The sequence below is a fragment of the Anas acuta genome, chromosome 8, assembly GCF_963932015.1.
Source record: "Anas acuta chromosome 8, bAnaAcu1.1, whole genome shotgun sequence".
NCBI lineage: Eukaryota > Metazoa > Chordata > Aves > Anseriformes > Anatidae > Anas > Anas acuta.
The window spans coordinates 28,110,260-28,127,842 of NC_088986.1; the positions used below are offsets into that span (position 1 = coordinate 28,110,260).

Below are 17,583 nucleotides of genomic sequence, written 5' to 3' on the forward strand. Positions count from 1 at the left end.
GGCCACAGAAAAATTAATTTTTATTTTATTTAAAGTCCCTTTTTTTCTCGCATCTTAACGGCGTGAACCCTGCTGAAGGTCTCAGACGTGGCGGACGCTCCCCGGTGCTGGCAGAGCAGGCTCGTACAAGCCGCTTACACCAAGGGAGCTGAGCTCAGCCCCGTGACAGCCCGAACAGCAGCCTCCTCAGGAGGACATCAAGACTGTCAGATTTATGAAGCATCTGAAACGTGCCTCGCTTCGGTCTGGGGCACTGCTGTGACTGACACACCTCACATCATCCTGCCAATCGTGCCAGGGGCAGGGAGCCGCAATCCTACAGCGTGCCCCAGTGCCAACTGCGGGCAGCTCTTGCTGGCTGGCCAGGGGTAGCGCCTGGCAAAGAACACATCTGACATCATGACAAAGAATGTAAGAGGTCACCAGTTTTCCCACCTGTGGTTCATCAACAGATAAGATTAATTGGTACCAATATTGTGCCTTGCCTACACAGCAAGTGGCATTTCCCCCTTCCTCTTGCGTAGATTGCTTGCGTGCCACTCAGGTTTAATTACACTAATAATCAGTAGGTGGAGTTATAAAATCTGTGAAACAGGCTGTTGACATTCTACCATCCAACATGCAAAGAACGCTGTTGTCCTGTGACACTCACATATAAAGTAGTTTTATTGTTCCTGGCCTACTACTCCAAAAACAGGTAAGAAACTAACAAACACGTATAGTGACCACACAAGAATGCAGCAATAAACTGATCAAAATTCAAGTAAAGGCATTTTTGAGTATCTGTTAATTGAGATCATACAGAAAAGCAGCTATCATAATGCATTTTTCGGTCCAGCAGCCAATTTAGACTGTCTTCAACTGGGATAAGGCAAAACATCTTTACACTAGCATGTTATCACACCATCACTTGTGAATTCATATTTTATAGAATAATTTTATCTTTAAATCTATTGGACCTTCTCGACAAGTGTCATTGCAATGTTTCCCATGTGATTTTGGAAAACTGCGCTAGCCTCAGTATGAAACAGATCTTACATTGTGCCCTTCGCATTGATTTTTTTTAAACATGTTAAACCAGCGTAGGTGCCCTGATGAACCAGTGTTTGAACTGTTAAACTTGTTTCAACTACTTTAGTCGCCCTAGTGGCATCTTTCAAAATGTGAATAAACAATGAATTATTATGGAAAAAAATCAAAATAGCTAGTTACACAGAATGAATTCATGCCAGTGCACCAGTCCAGTTTGGTTTCCATGGTAATGTTTACGCTAAAATAAGATATTTTAGAGATTTACTTACCTTTTATACCCTGCACCAGCACCAACTGAACATCAGATTTAACAAAGAGAACATTCACCCTCATGCCTATGAACACATATTGTTAATCATCTAGAACATGTTGTACAATTACAATTGGATTCTTTACCTCTTCAAAAAAAATTGTCTTCCTTCTTCCCATTCCCAAACCCCACAAACAAATGCAAAATTAAGAGAAAGGAAATAATTTATTAGAGATTTCAAAAGCAACGTACATACATTTATTGGATAAGTCTCATGACAGTTTCAACACATTTTGAATCTTTAAGATGAGAAAATTTATATTCTGCATTAAATACTTTAGAAATGCACTACGCACAGTTCAGAGTCCTGATGATTACACTGCTTCTTCGCCAAGCTTGGTAATACTTGAAAGAGTTGGAACACAAAAAGGACCTGGAACATCACAAAGGCATGTTAGAAGTATGATCAGCCAAATAATAGTAGTAATATGCTTTCTTTTGACAACTAAATTGAAAGATGCTTAATATTCTAAAATTGCTATCTGAAAAAAAAATCTGACCTAACAGATACAGGCTGTATTAATTTTATATTACAGTAAATTAAACAATAACATAATACAAAATCCACAAGACAAAAATAAGTCAGTGTGCTATATAACTCATATAGAAGTTCTATACACTACCTCAGTGCATAGAAAAAATAAAAACAAAATAGTAGCAGTGATTAATAGTTCAATGCCAAACTCTATTACTTCATTATGAGATACTATTAGGTTTTGTTCTCTACTCAAAAAAGAAAAAGGAAAGTACAGACTAAAATCAATACAGTTTCTCATATACCAGGACAACAGAAATCAAATGGTCTAAGACACTTGCCTACCCTTTAATAACAGTAAGAATGGCTTTGTGACATACAATATTTATTTAAAGAAAAGCAAGACATCCTCGATGTGAGCTCAGCACAGCTACACACACATCAGTGTAACACTTTGAGCCCATACAAGCTAAGGAATTGTATCACAAATCAAGTTATATAACCTTTGAAGAAAAAGGTGGAGGCTACCTTTTAGGATTATGAAGCTTCATTGCATCTATTCACCCAACAGAGACGACTCTGATTTTTTCCCCCCCTAAAAAAGTGCCCTTTGCTTTTAAAATTGCCAGATTAGTTCAAATTCTAAAATGTATAAACTCCTCCCCACACCTACTCTAGGTGTAAAACTTAAGAGGTAATTGAGTGCTATGGGAAACATTGCACAAAAAAGGATACAACAAGAAAGGATACACTCTGCATGACAGTATTATTGCAGTATTTACGCAGGAATGTTTCTAAAGAAGAACAGCAGAATGTTGTTTAATTTTACTTGATTCTCAGTATTGCACACACAAGTTTATGCTACCTATCATAAACAAAAATGCCTTGTTTAATAAAATACGTTTTTGACCCCTTACAAGATTTAATGAGGGCTGATGAGTCCAACACAAACTCCATATGCAAAAGTAAGCACATCTTTTGGTAACCACTAGGACAATACCAGATTGTTCTGTCTCATTAATTCTCCTTCAAGTCTTTCAGTTTTACAGACTCACTTTTTCCATCAGGTCCAAAACCCAATCATGTTTCCATTCAATGCAGGCTTTCAGGTCACTTATTCTCTACAAAGAAGCTGGTGACCTCTCAACATCGGTTTCTTCTACATAACCCTTATCCCAATAAATTGTATTTTAGCTACAGAAAACATAGTCACCCCAAATACCAACTGAAGGAAGGTTTTGTCAGTCCGTTAGAAAAAGACATTTCAGTTAACGAGTCACAGTATTTTTACAAACCATATATATTTTCTCTGCAAGTAAATAAAACTTTATAGAGAAAATAACAAAGTATTTGCAAAATAATAAGGTATTTGCAATAAATTTCATGACTTAATCACCATTTCTTCCTGTTCAAAAATAATCGAAGTTTAAACTTACATCAATTTAGCCTTCTTACAAAAAAAGAAAAACCATACTGAGATGCAAGACAGACCAAATTTGACGTCTTCCAGATGTTTGCATAAATTTATTTATACATGTGTATTTTTTAAGTAAGATTCTTACGTCCTTCTTGCTTACACAGTCAAATTTTATCATGGAATTTTGCATCACAAATCAGCAGCATCCATCAAAGCAGGGACGGGAGAACACAGTTGTGTATAAATAGGGTTCAGCCTCATCATTAGCTTGGAAGTGAATGAAATAATCTGTGCTTAAACCTTCAGGATTCCAAGGGATCTGCATTAGTCTGTGGTGCACTCTGATCTTTACGTATAAATGGGCAAGGCAAGGAAGAAGTCCTATCCACGAAATATTAAATCAGTGACAGCAAGATAACGGATCTAGACTTTCAGATGTACAAATAAGTCTTGCATAAATGTTTGCTCATTCTAGAAATAGCTACTGAGTTGATCATCAACATGATTAATAGTTAAGTGTGCACCTATTTTCTGTAAGCAATTCAAGTATTATTTAGCACATTTAGTGAAGTCAGAATCAAATTTAACAGAGTAAACTGCCTGGAAAGGTATGGAATGCCTTAAATAAAACCATTCAGACTTCACTTGTAAGGCTTTCCACTAGCTAAAATACTTTTTTTTTTTTTTTGCATTTAAAGAAACGTTAATATTATTCTTATCCCACACTAGAAAAAATATAATACAGAATAATTTAGTCACAGCTCATTTGTCTACTTTCAACAACGAATACAAAAGAATGCCTGTAAAAAAAAAAAGTCATCTTTAATTTAATAAAAGATACAGATTTTGCAAACCACAAACAAGTAACTCAGAATAGGAACTAGTAAGACCAAACAGCAGAAATGAGGTAAACAAGCTCTATGGGAATCTGATGAAACATTTTAGACAACTGACAGAACAAGAAACCTACAACTGAAGTGGCTGTTATGAATAGAAATAGTACCCTCATAATAATAGTACCAGGGAATCAAACCAATTTTTAAAGAATAAAAATCAGTTGTTTACATCTTTGCTTTCAAACTTCAGTTTTGTTCCAAAGTAATAATCATCAAAACATCCAGATTAAAAAGTATGCTTGAGTAAGCAAAATGTTTCAGAAACACTCAACCTGAGCTTCAAGTTCAATTGCATTAAGATATAAGGATGGATAATCAGAGTGATGCCCATCTATATGTAATTCAGATAAACGCCCTTTAAATTTGAGCTATTGGTGCTATCAAAGAGTGCAGGCTGAGCACAGAGTGCTTCTGTCTTCCAACAGTTACTTCAAATGCTAATATGACCGTTCACTAAAATCTTTGGGGCCATGAAAATGCTCACAGTTAAAATTACAGCTGATTTTGCCAGAGTTACTCACTATAAAGTAAATACTTAAGAGTAAGCAGAAATGAAGTTGTATGGTAGGAAATAAAGTGATTGCTTTCTACTAGAAGTTTCTCATCTATTTAGACAGAAATGCCATAAATCAGCACCTGTGCACCCTGTAAGTAACTGTCCTTTCCCAAATGAGACAAGCTTGAAAGATGTCACAAAATTACTAAGATCTCATTTTCCAAAGTTACCGAAGGTCCTTTACAACGTGTGTGTGTGTCTGGGAGGGGGCAAAGGAGCAACCCTTTTCAAAGCCAAAACCTCAGAATATTACTATAAGCTAATTGGTCAGATTCCACAAACTTTTTCTCCCCAGGTCACGAGCCCCCAGATTAAGGATCAGAAAAACTGACAACCACCCTAGGATCTCAAGATTATGGAACTGGCAAGTCTCAGGGATTCCAAACAGAGTTTGATAAAGGAACATTTTTATCTCACAACAACAACTACGCATCTTGCAGCCTGTTTTTCTAGTAGAACACATTTAAGAAAAGAAAATTTGTATGGAGTATTTCTATTTCACCATTACTATTCCCAAAGCAGACATTAAATAAATAAATAAAACACAACACCACCACAACTTTTTTTTTTTTTTTTTTAGGCAGAGAATCCATACCTTCTGCAGCGTTCTATTTTTTTCTTTTGCCTTCATTGGAATCCTGCTTTGGTCTAGCTGAACGAGCAAATTGCTGAGATTCTGTTAAGGACCACAAGTGCCAATGATAAACAGAGGAGTCAACCAAGGAGCAAAATGGGAGCATAATTTCAGCAAAGGGTAGTTTAAAAAACATCCTTTTGTTTTTCTGTGACTGAGTTCTACTATGGCATTAAATATGGTAACAATAGCGTGTACTAGCCGAAGATCAGGACCTTGCTGAACTGCAGCATTCATTAAGATAGTATTGTGAACTCCTGGATAGCTAAGTAAGGAGGACAGATTAGGAATTGTTTAGGTGAAGGTGCAAACTGACAAATGAAAGCAGAGGACACACTCAAGATCTCTAAAGATACCTGGGAGGAAAAAAGATTATAAAAAAAAAAAAAAGGAGAATAGGCTGGAGGGAACAAGACTACAAAGAAAGGAAATAAACTACAAAACATTTAAGTGAAAAAAAGGGACAGGTAAATATTTAATACCTTAAGACAAAAAAAAAAAGACAGTCCAATCAAAAAAGGTAACTAATAGTTGCCTGCAAAGTAACTAACAGTTCCAGCTGGAAAAGAAATCTAAACAAAGAGGACTGACTCTGACAGGGGCATTTCTAAATATTCTTGGTTTTACATTGTAATTGAAATAGAACACATATTTGTGAATGTAAATCCTTGACAAAAGGAGTTTGTACATTATGCTAAAAAAAACAAAACAAACAAAAAAAAACACAAAACAACTCACTTGACCTCCCAATTCTGCAAATGTATGCTTAACCAAGTCGAAAAACCTATCTAATTTAAATGCAACGGTTATACAAGCTAAATTATCTTTTTGATTGTGTTCGCAGGATCAAAGAGCAGAAAAGTCAATTTAAGTCTTACGTAAAGCACACTTACTTTCCTATTTCAGAAGGGGTGTCTACATATAAGTTATAATAAAATTACCAATAACACGCTAGGGTATGCTGTCTGGTTTTCTTAAGGTATCTTCTCTTGCCATCAAATTCTAACAAAGCAGAACCCTCTATAGAGACAAAACTAGAGACTGACAGAAATTCCAGAGAATATAATGTAATTTGACAAAAAAGATACAACCACCATGGGTTTTTCGAATAAGACATATCCGTTTGCTTCTTTTAAAGCTTTAGCAGCTGCTTTTTCATTAGGAAGTCCAATGAAAGCCTGTCCCTTCATACGACCTTCTTTCATCAAACGTATATCAAACCTAGAGGCAAAATTGAGAATTAGGACATATTGTTTAAACACACTGATATTTCACAGTACAGATACAATGCTCATGCGTAAAGTAGGAATGTCAAAAATAGAAGCAGTGCCTACGTGCAGGCATTAAGTCACTGGAGACTGGGAGAAGCTATTTAGTGGCATTAGGTTTCAGGATTGGACGTTGGTGTACAACTGCAATAAATACAAGGTATGCAAACTGAACAGGTACACACTATTATCTGCACTGTATTCATTCTGCATTGCTCAGCCAATAAACAGTAAATTTAGTAAGCAAAATATAAAGGCAAAATAATGAGGTCTTCAGAAACTGTGCAAAAAATATTTTTTATTTCTGTACTTCTGATGAGAAGCATTTTTCCCCCATAAAAACACGGAAGCAGAAAGAAAAGAGTGGGGAAAAAAGTAAAAATGACTAGTTTTCAACTCATAATTTTCACCAGTATTATAAACTGGTAAAAGTTTACTTTTAACCAAGTATCAAAGTCACTTACATATTTCGTTCCAGTTCTGACTGGAAGTCCACGTATCTTCCAAAAATGAATTTAAGATCCTGCAATTAAAGGACAGGCATAAGAAGAAAGCTGCTAAAAAGACTTTTTGATAAATATTCAAATTTTGTTGTTTACCTACCTTTTCTTGAACTTGTTTAGCTAAATTCTTCACATATATTCTGCAATTTGGATCACCTGGCTCATAGTTTTTGAAGACAGAAAACTTTTCCATTTCTTGAAGAAGACAGAAAAACAGTCTAAATATTTTAGGTCATGTAATTATTGTATATTTTTGCTCAGTACAAGACAAATTATAAAATTGTATGCAATAAACTAAAAGAAGAAATACTTAAAACTTTTCATTACAACAAAGCAAAGATCTATTAAATAATTTATTCTCGTTATTGTACCTTCTCTAGAAAGCCTGTTTTTTTCTAGTTCCCTTCTAGAAATAAATTCTGATGGTATTTCCTCATCTTCTTCCTCAGTTTTCATTTTATCATTTGAGCTAGGAGCTGGGAAAATCCTTCCAAATCCTGTGTTATTGATTTCTTCTGTAGCAGCACAAAGGTCTGTAATTTGAACACATTAAACAAGTAGCTCATATAATTATTCACAAGATGAACAACAGCAAACAAAAAAAGTATATTCCTTTTAGTAACATTTGAACATAGTTGACTCTGTAACTAAATATGAACACATCGTTAAGGAAATGCGTCCTATTTCCTGGCTTGACAAATACATTTGATCTATATAGCTCAATGAAATCAACTGCATTACCAAGAAAAGCTGCAGCACGTGCCGGTTACATTAAAAGTGGGCCCACTGTTCAAGCCTGTATGAACAGTTTACTTAATTTTCATTAAAAAAAAAAAAGTATATTATTGTAAAATACTGAAAAACAGACTGACCCACAACCCTTCTAGAAATCATCACACTTCACAGTTAGCATGGTATAGCAGATTATCACTCTGTCACAGAGAAGAAGCTGGCAAACACATGAATACTAGTCTAAGAGCTGGAAAGGGAAAATCTAAAATTAGCTTGATATATTCAATTACACTATAGTGTGTATGCGTTTGTACAGTATTTGTTAAAAGTAACCTAAATTTTATAAAAGAGCAGTTCACCATTAAACATGGTGAACTTCAAAAGACCTTCAAAATCCTCTAGATCCTCTACTATACCAAAGCACACAGCTCTGTGCTTTAAAATAGGAAAAAACAACAAATGCAGACAAGATTCAAGTTGGTGTTCTTAAACAAAGGTTTGTTTTTTAAACAAACCTTGACAGATACAATTTATGAAAACTCCTCCAACACAAAAGAAGAAAAAATTTAGGCAATGGAATTCTAATAGCTTTCTCTGGAAAACAGCTTTTTTTTTTTCAAGTTAATATTAAATAAATTTGAAGTATATACTCCTACCATTTTTTTCTTCTCTATCCGACTTTATCTGAAGAACAGTTGGGATGTCAGTAGTAATATGGAACTCAATTTTTTTATGACCTACATGCTGTGGCTGCTCAAAGACATCTGAAGGTGACAGTGTAGGGTGCATATTACTGTTTAAAACAAAAAACATTAAAGATTCAGTGACTGACAAATGCATAATCAATTAAAGATTTATTCCAGATAGAGTTCATCCTATTTTTTTTTATAAACAAATAAACAAGTTCCATAAATTTCATTTCATAAATTTCATTTAATACAATTTAATTTGATTAAAACACTGCAAATACATTAGGTTTGACTGACACTGAAAACAACAACAAAAAAAGAACATCCCATATTACAATATATGCAGACACTTCCCAAAAAGCTGTAGGGAACCTCAATAAGAAAAATAATTATCACGTCTCCTGCTCTCACATAGTATAAAAATATACCACAGCACTTGGAGGAAGAGGAAGGCTGTTGAAAAAAAATGCATTCTCAGTAGATCATCACTGGATAGAAGTACTTCACTAATATCTACTGTTCCAGAATACTGCAATTTCAAAAATCAAAATGATGTAGGACAAAGCAGTTTTTATTTTTTAAGACAGTTACCCCAGGCAATAAATCCAGATCACTTCTGTCAGCACTGTGATATGACTTTTTTTTTTTTTTAATGAAAAAGGAATTCTTGTTAGTTTGATAGCAAGATAAAGAGCTTCAACTAGGCAAACATTACACACTGAAGCTGTTGAGCAGAATTTAGTTCAAACTATGTGACAATTTGGACTAATTACGTATCAGTGAGAAAAGAATACTTTTGTCAACACAACACTAAAGCAAACAGAATGCAGAAAAAAGACATTTAGTAAAAAAGAATAGTTTTCTTAAAAAGAGGAAGCAACATAGAAATAATACAAACCTGTGGGGAGCACACACTGGAACATTGAGTAAATCTTTAATTCTTTGTTTTTTTCTAACACCACGCCTCTTTGTGTTTATTGGTCTTTTAGGCTGAAGGGTTGCTAATTCCATCAATTTGGTCATTCTATGATAAAAAAAAAAAAAAGAAGCATGGTTTGAGAATGCAAATGCGCAAATATAACCCTTCTCCCTTCCTTAAAACCCTGGAAATGCAACTTTTCAGAACACAAGTTATTTGTCAAGCTGTTTTAAGATCTAAACCACACTAAAACTATTGTTATAGTTACAGTAATCTGATATACCTGGAGTAAAGGAGCATCACGTAAGAGAAAAAACAAAATCATGAGTTCAGTGACATCCCTTTCTTCCCAAAGTATGCATTTAAGTTGGACATCAAAGCAGTAAAAATACTAAAAAGCTCCAAGCAGAACCTTTGTTATAATGCCATTTTCACCTAACAGAACCTTTTGTTTTTTTCCAAATGCATGCATTTTCTGCATATAGCTAGTTATTTCCTCATTTACTTTTCTTGTCGGTTTAAATGGCAGGAAAAGAAGACTGTTTCTTCATTTACTATTATTACAAAGCTTAAAAAACAGTTCTGATTTACACCAATTCAGCTCTAAAGCTGTCAGAAAATCCTCAGCACGCACATTATTATTACTTATACACACTGATATACAAAGAACAGTTTGGAAGTCAGAGTGCACAAACAATTGAGGCTGAGTAGTTAACTCACTAAAAATGTGTAGAACTGAAGAAACCAGAAAACAAATCAATTATTACTTCCTTATACTTGCATTCTCTCTTCATGATGAGTTTTGTTTTCATTATTCGTACACAGAAACATGATAATTTGTACACCACATGACCATGTTTTGTCTTACTGTGGTTCAGAACAGCATTGTCCTCCTGTTTTCAAGTTGCTCTTGAGCTTCCTTGAGAATGTTCAAGGATTTCACCACCGGCAGAACTGAAATCTATATAAGTAAAAACACCACTTAAAAAAACACACAAAAGCCTGCAAATGACTAAAATGCACACCTCTCTTTTTCCTCCTCATTATCACTTTCATATTCTGATTCATCCTCGCTAGATACTTGCTCTTCTTCCTCTTCAGGCAAAGGAGGCTCTTCAGGAGGCAGAGGTGGGATTGGGGGAGGTGGCACAGGCACTGGTAAATACTCTTCATACTAAATATGGGGAGAAAGAAAAAAATCTTTAGTCACTTTTTTAAATAAAAATTTTGCCTATCTTGTTTTCCTTGCACATAATAAAAAGGATCAAGCAGTAAATTACAAGATGACTAGAAACAACTTTTTAAAGTACATTTGCAGGGACCTTGACAGTATTTCGATAAACTACTTTAGAAATGAAAACTTCCACGCTAAAAAAAAAAAAAAAAAAAGTTTGCTGCTCTCTGAAACGCAACAGTGAATATTTCTATAATTTTAATTTGAAGAGTTAAACATAGAAGTTGAAATGACATCCACGGGTTTTTATTTTGCACTTGTTTATAAGGACTTTTTTGAGAGAAGTATGGTCAAAACATACACAAGGAGCCTTAACCTCCCAAACTACCTCCGGTTCTGCACTGAACTTTCTTTCCACGAACTACGAAAGTTACAGCATTTCTAAGCAGTGAGAATTTCATGAAAGGAATCTGTTTTCCCATTAAGATTACGGAAACCTCATCTTGTAACAAACTGTCTATATACAAAATCACCTCCAATCCCACCTTCAACAATCCTACTACAGTTAACAACTACTTTTATGTACCATCAATTTCATAAAGCACTGTTGTATATAAGCCTTAGAAATACCATGCACCCTTTAGAAACTGTGCTATGTATTCTAAGGACTGACTTCTCACCTTACTAATTTCTGCATGACTGCTAAATTCACAGAGCTTAACCCAGCCCAATACCAGGCAAAGTCGTGATTTTTTTTCCCCCTCTGTAACATCGGTATGAATTAATTTATTGGATAGTTTTTATAGTTTTCTATACAAGCCAGATCCATACCTTTGTTATTAAGAACAAGCTGTTCTGTTAAGGCAAACCACAAAACCTAGTGAATCAGAGCTTCATGATACCCAAAGGCAGTAACACCAAGGGCTACATTAAGTCCTCACTTGCTCAATCTTCCACTGGCAATCAGTTAAACTATGCTATCAAGGTAGTTTAGGAGAACCAAAACCACAGAGACAGTAGTTTTATTTCCCTTTAGACTTCTACAGGAACAGCTCCCTCTAAGCCTCTGCCAGTTGCCCTTACCCCACCTCTTTCAAAAAACATCCCAGAGACAGCAAATCAAATCAAAAAGCTCTGTACAATCTCATTAACAATCTGAATCTAATTAGAACTGCTAAGAAACACACAGATAAAAGAATGCAACTATCTTTTTAAGGCAATAGCCTAGCAATTTTCTGGCAATGCATCTTTAATATGATGCTACAACCTCCCTGCCTTTAAACTTGGTGGTTTGAAATACTCCAATACTACTGTCATACACGTGTATTTGTTTTGAGTATAACTAAAACGGTTTCTTTAGAAGACTAACATGCACAGCTTACCCAGTGAAATGCAGGCGTGTTTGCTATTCACTAGACACTTCAACTTTTACAAGTTTGAACTTTAGATCTCTTCCCATGTTGCTTACATTTTATATTACTAAGCCTTTTTACACTACTCAAAAAGTGTATTAAACAAGTTACCATGGGAGGGCGGGCAGTAATTGGTCCAAAAGGTGGAGGAAGATTCATTTTATTCATAAGATGAAGTACCTGAAATAATTCAAGAGAAGTAATATTTTCATTAGGGAATTAAGTATGAGTTCCTTGCTGGATATCACAGCTGATAGCTTCTGGTAGGCGTAAATCAGCATAATTTTACTGAGAGCACAACTACATATCTTACTAAAAAATAAGGAAACCTGAACTTTAGATGCAACACTAATGATAAATGCAAGCAATACCTTAAAAAGGCTTATCAAAGTAGTACATAAATCCTCTTCTCAGTTTGAAGTTAGAAGTGCTCAAGTCAAATCTAATTAGGACGATCACATCCAGTTAAGTCTTTAGTGCCAGTGAATTAAGACTTCTTTTTATCTGAAGTAACTTATTATCTCAGCATGGCAAAGAATTAATATTGGTTAACACTATCACAAGAAAACTAACCTGCATTTACTATGACAAAAACTATTTCTGTGTGTATGTGGATAATTAAGAAGGGGAAACATATTTTTATACCTTTTTTTTTTTTTTTTTTTGCATGTTTTTACTTACCTGGACATAAAATTTGGGCACACTCGCCAAGGCATTTGCTATATTTGCTAGAATTGTACTTGAAGGAGGTGGATACAGATACTTGAGGCAAGAATTGATGGGAAAGGTGAGACTGAGGAAAAAGAATAAAAGCAAAGAATCTTAGCTCCAGTACCACAAAATAACTGATAACAATTAATAATTACTCGAGATTTAACTATTCATTACGCCTGAAACGTCACCAAAATATTACCATTTACCCTAGAACAGTGATATATATTTTGGCTGGTTGAGCCACTTACATTAAGTCTTTACCATCAAAGAGTAGTCAGTCCCCTAACGCATGACAGACTTACTGGGCTTAGGTAAAACAAATTTATCAACACATGGAGGAAGCCTAACAAGCACAGGAAACAATCAACATCTTCAAACACTGTAAACCCAAAGTTTACAAAGAAACTTACTCGTCATATATGTAAAAACAAAGAACATAAAGTGTCAAAAAAAAAAAAAAGCATTCTGCTATTATATTTGGACAGCCCAGCCAGCCCTTAAACTCCTCCTGAGAAAGAGGCAAACTGCACTAGCAGGTTTTTACGTAATCCAGAGCATCATGTCTCAAAGCACCAGTCACTACTCAACTGTGAGGGTTCTAAACCTGACGATCTACAAATTTCATCTTTATGAAAATTCCTACATCTCCTCATGTAAAACAGCAGCGCACTATAAAAGAAGACTACTACAGTCTCTTGTTCAACTGTGTTTAACATTTGTTTCAACATAAACCATAACAGAATAAAAAAAGTAAAGAAAGTACAAACCCGTGGCTGGGTGCAATTCCATTGTCTATTTTAAGACAGCTTTGTTCTTTCTTCTCTTCCTCTTTCACCAGCTCTTCTGAACTAAAAAAATAATTTAACGTTAACTAAAACAGGGCAAGAGTTAACTACCTTCCGTAAAATACGAATGTTTCACTTCAAAAATTCAAAAACGTAAGAAACAGATTAGTACGGTATTTTTTATCAACAGCATTACCAGATCAACCAGGGTAGCCAGACTTTTAAGGCCCACGTGAACAAACTCTCACTCAGATTTAAGTGAGTCTTCCTATGTTTAAACACTTCTCACTTAAATCTACTCACAAGAAAAAAAACGTTACTCTCTGTTCAGAGACTATAAGATCAAAAATACTAAATTATTGATTTGCTTATACTCACGGAGTGGACTGAGTAACTTTCAAACCCCCAAAGTTAATCTTAACTAAGCACAATTACATAGCTTTTATCACTATCACTTTAATAGTTTGAATTTCAATTGCTTGTCAAGTACTTAATTAAAAAATAAATAAATTGCATGATTAGGCTTTCCCGTTTACCTGTATACTATCACAGTACTCGGTCACACTAGCATCGGGATTCATTGTTAGGTTTTTATTATTATTTATTTACATATTCTTTAAATATCTGAAGAGAGCCTGAGACAGTTTTATGTTTGCTCTGCTCATGCTTTGAGCTAGATACATGCAAATCAGCTCCAGCTGAGAAGCCAATGGCTACAGTAGTATAGCCTTATACAATCATACCTGCAGGTGTCAATTCTGCCTAACCCTTGATTAGATTAGAAAGAAACAACAGGAAAACACTGTATGCACTGCTTAATAATAAAATAAAACTATAATCCTGACACAAAGAAAGATGTATAAGAGGCTCTTTTAAACACAGGGGAACTGCATATCACAAGAGGCCAGCTTATGCAGACAGAAGCCTTGCTCTGTGAATGAAAACTCACAGGACCATGTACTGGTGAAAGACACCAATCTATAAGGATGGGAATTATTACATAATGATACTGAATGGAACAACACTAATGGGAGGAATAGCTCTGAACCTCCCTATTAATATTTTTAAAAGGCGACAGTTTATCCTTTGACTTAACAGTACTATGAAGATGTTATGAATACAGAACTTCCTTTCCTTGACCACAAACATAGAAACTGAATTATTATCCACATACCTTTTGCATTTCTCTGAGGGTAAAGGCTGGCTAAGAACCTGCGCACTGTCTTGTTCCTTTGCAAATTCAACCACTAAAGTGTGACCTAAAAGTTTCAGCTGATGCAGTCTTGACAAAGCCTTCAAGTAATTATAATGGAAAAAAGAAACGAAAAGAAAAAATGTCAGAATTGTTTCAAAGCATAACTGTTCTTCCTTTGGTTGGCAACCCAGCCATAGGGCAGAGTCCTAACTACTTTAAAGCTAAGCCTGTCTTACTAGAGACACAGGCAGTGGTAGAGCCACATAGTTCCCACCTTCACAGTGCTGCTTTTGGCAGCCTCTTTCTTACCTGCAGAACAGAGAAAGATGACATTGCACACTCAGGCCATCTGAACACAGTAGCAAGACTGCAGCCTTAACAACTAGTAAATCTCTACAATTTCAAGAAACAAAATCCCTCTCTCATGAACTACACACATTGTAGTCCACCAGTAATACCTGGGAATCTAAAAATCAAGATGCCTAACTGTTCTTTACACTGTGAAGCTCTAGCCTTCTGCAAGTCCTGAGAGGCTGCTAACAACTGACACAAAGCAACCTAAATTCACAGTTGTTCACCTCATACAGTCTTTGTACCTTTTTTTCAATATTAATTTATAGCATGAACTAAAAAAAAAAAAAAAAAAAAAAAACACCTAGAATATAACAGGGAAAAATTCAGGACATGGGCTTTTTACCAGTCGCCTTTAAAAGACATTATCAGTATTACCTTCTTTGCCTACATAACCTCCATGAACACATTGCTTTTCTTTTTCTTACTGAAGCTTGGCATTCAAGGCAGTCTTGAATTGTATACATTAACTATGTCTCAATTTTCTCACATATATGATTATGCAGAACACAAGCAACTTATGTTCATTTTATAGTTAATACAGAAACACACATGCAGCCTGGATAAGGTACCATCAGCATCAACTCATTTAAGTTTGCCTTGCTGTAAGTGATGGGTTGGACCCAAAAGATGACTTTCAAAAGCCCCTTCCAACCTCTCTTTCCTATGGTTCTATATGAGTGTTCATTTAGCAAATCCTTTTGGCATCTGCTGAAATACAATTCTAATACTTGACATTGCTCTGCATCTTTTTTCCTGAGACTGAGTACTGCTAGATCATATGTGAAACACTGTACAACAGAACTGGTAATTCAGGAAAGTACTTTACTAAAACATTTAATAACAAACTCTATACAAACCTTTGCAGCAGCATTTTCACTGGGAAAGGTAGCAAAAGCAGTATGTTTCTGGAAAGCAAACAAAAAAAAAAATCATATTGAATTCAAATCAAAAGGTTAGAAAACTTCCAGCTACTAGTTATCCAGCTCCACTGTGCTGCAAAGAACCAGGGAATGGTTTGCTAAGAACGTAGGACAGGCACTTTGTGTGTTTAAAAATGAAGACAGGAACCCCACAGTCTGAAGAATACCAGAAAACAGTGTTTTTGTTGCTGTTGTTCTAGTAAGCAAAACCCATCTTTATCAGTACCTACTCACTTACGATTTAAGATGCTTTATCTTCTTTTCAAAAGAGGAAGTTTATTTCAGCAGCTCCTAATAAATTACTTTCATCGAAGCAACCCCCAGAAGCATTGATTTTCCTGCTACTGAAGTCGTAGCTATTGTTGTGCTCTGGATGGTTTCTAACTAACACTTTCCCTTGCTTTCTAAGCGTAACACAAACTTTCGCTTCCCAAACCTTAAGTTCACCTTAAACTTATATCTGGTTTAAACACATTTCTTCATCTTGCCAATACAAGAGTCAGTATGAAGAAAATAAAGAGTGTTAACACTTATGATAGCAGATGTTAGGAAAATCCTCATCGCAAGGTATTTTTGATATCCTGTAAGAGGAAGCGTGGCAGGGACGGGAGCCGCAGAGACCGCTCACCTGAGGAGCGTGCCAGGCTCCTAGCAAACAGCCCGCCCGGCCGGATAAACGCACCCACACCGCTGCAGCGCGGCAACGAAAAACACCACAGGAGAGCTGAGGGGACAGAGCCGTGTCACCGCCCCCACCCTCACAGGGCAACACCCAGCGCAGCGCCGCAGGCCTCGCCTCAACGCCCGGGCCCCGCGGCTCCCCCCCGGCCCCCGCGCCCTCACCAGCCGCCCGTGGTCCGCCAGGACGCGCACGGCCGCCGCCCCGAAGTGCCGCAGCAGCTCCTCCTTCTCCGCCGCCGTCAGCTCGGCGGGCAGGTGCCGCACCAGCAGCGTCCGGCCCCGCCGCCGCGCCACGCAGCTGGGCGAGGGGCCGCTGGGCGAGGGGCTGGCCCCCAGCGCCGAGCCCCCCGCCCGCGCCTCCTCGCAGCCCGGCGCCGCCATGCCGGGGCCTGGAGAGCGGCGGCGCGGCCAGTCGCGACAGAGCCGGGGCCGCCCGCAGCGCTCTCGCGAGAGCGGGGAGGGGCGGCGGGGAGGAGCCTCCCTGGCGCGGTTCAGCCGCCATGAGGCAGCGGGCGGCGCCCTCAGGGGGTTGGGGCTGGTGAGCCCGCCTCAGGCGAATGGGGGAGCCTGAGCGGGCTGCGAGTGCCCGCAGCACCCCCCGCAGCACCCTCGGGCAGGCGGCCGTGGGGTGCTGCCAGCTGTGCCCCGATATCGGCCTGAACGCGGCCAGGTGTCCGTCTGTGATCAGCCGGTGCTGTTAGGAGAACCTGCCCGTGTGGGGGACATTTCCCATGCCTCACCTGAGTTCCAGGAATTTTCCATGCCACTACCTGCTGCAGTTGTGCAAATAAATGCGCTTTGCTTTACTCTCAAATTCTTTCCTTGATAATTCGGCTGCTGCCTCTGTGACCCTTATTTCAGGGCAACTTTCTGTCAGGTGATTCTGCGGACAGATGATACACAGATTCATAGAATAT

The 17,583-nt window shown here is 37.2% G+C and overlaps 1 protein-coding gene across 3 annotated transcripts; it reads right to left on the reverse strand.

Annotated features, from left to right (window-relative positions):
* Positions 1–1,488: 1,488 nt before the first annotated feature.
* RNPC3 (RNA binding region (RNP1, RRM) containing 3) lies at positions 1,489–17,123 on the reverse strand. 3 transcript variants are annotated; one of them, XM_068689854.1, is made up of 15 exons: positions 16,829–17,123; positions 15,923–15,970; positions 14,691–14,809; positions 13,499–13,579; positions 12,699–12,810; positions 12,129–12,197; positions 10,457–10,605; positions 9,411–9,536; positions 8,480–8,616; positions 7,463–7,624; positions 7,192–7,286; positions 7,053–7,111; positions 6,409–6,541; positions 5,282–5,354; positions 1,489–1,715 (listed from the first exon to the last, which is right to left on the reverse strand). In XM_068689854.1, the coding sequence occupies exons 1-14, from the start codon at positions 17,045–17,047 to the stop codon at positions 5,295–5,297; spliced, it is 1,569 nt and encodes a 522-aa protein (XP_068545955.1). In that variant the 5' UTR covers positions 17,048–17,123; the 3' UTR covers positions 1,489–1,715; positions 5,282–5,294. The 3 variants fall into 3 exon arrangements, with proteins under 3 accessions (XP_068545955.1, XP_068545954.1, XP_068545953.1); XM_068689853.1 differs by having other exon boundaries at positions 1,489–2,611; XM_068689852.1 differs by having other exon boundaries at positions 1,489–5,354; positions 16,829–17,122.
* Positions 17,124–17,583: the final 460 nt, after the last annotated feature.

Bases quoted from the DNA above. Each gene is read 5' to 3' on its own strand.
- RNPC3 (XM_068689854.1), bottom strand. From the start codon at position 17,047: ATGGCGGCGCCGGGCTGCGAGGAGGCGCGGGCGGGGGGCTCGGCGCTG. The intron at 15,971-16,828 runs GTGAGGGCGCGG...TTTGCTTTCCAG, and splicing joins TGGCGGACCACGGGCGGCTG to AAACATACTGCTTTTGCTAC. The intron at 14,810-15,922 runs GTTTGTATAGAG...AATTACTTGAAG, and splicing joins GTGAAAATGCTGCTGCAAAG to GCTTTGTCAAGACTGCATCA.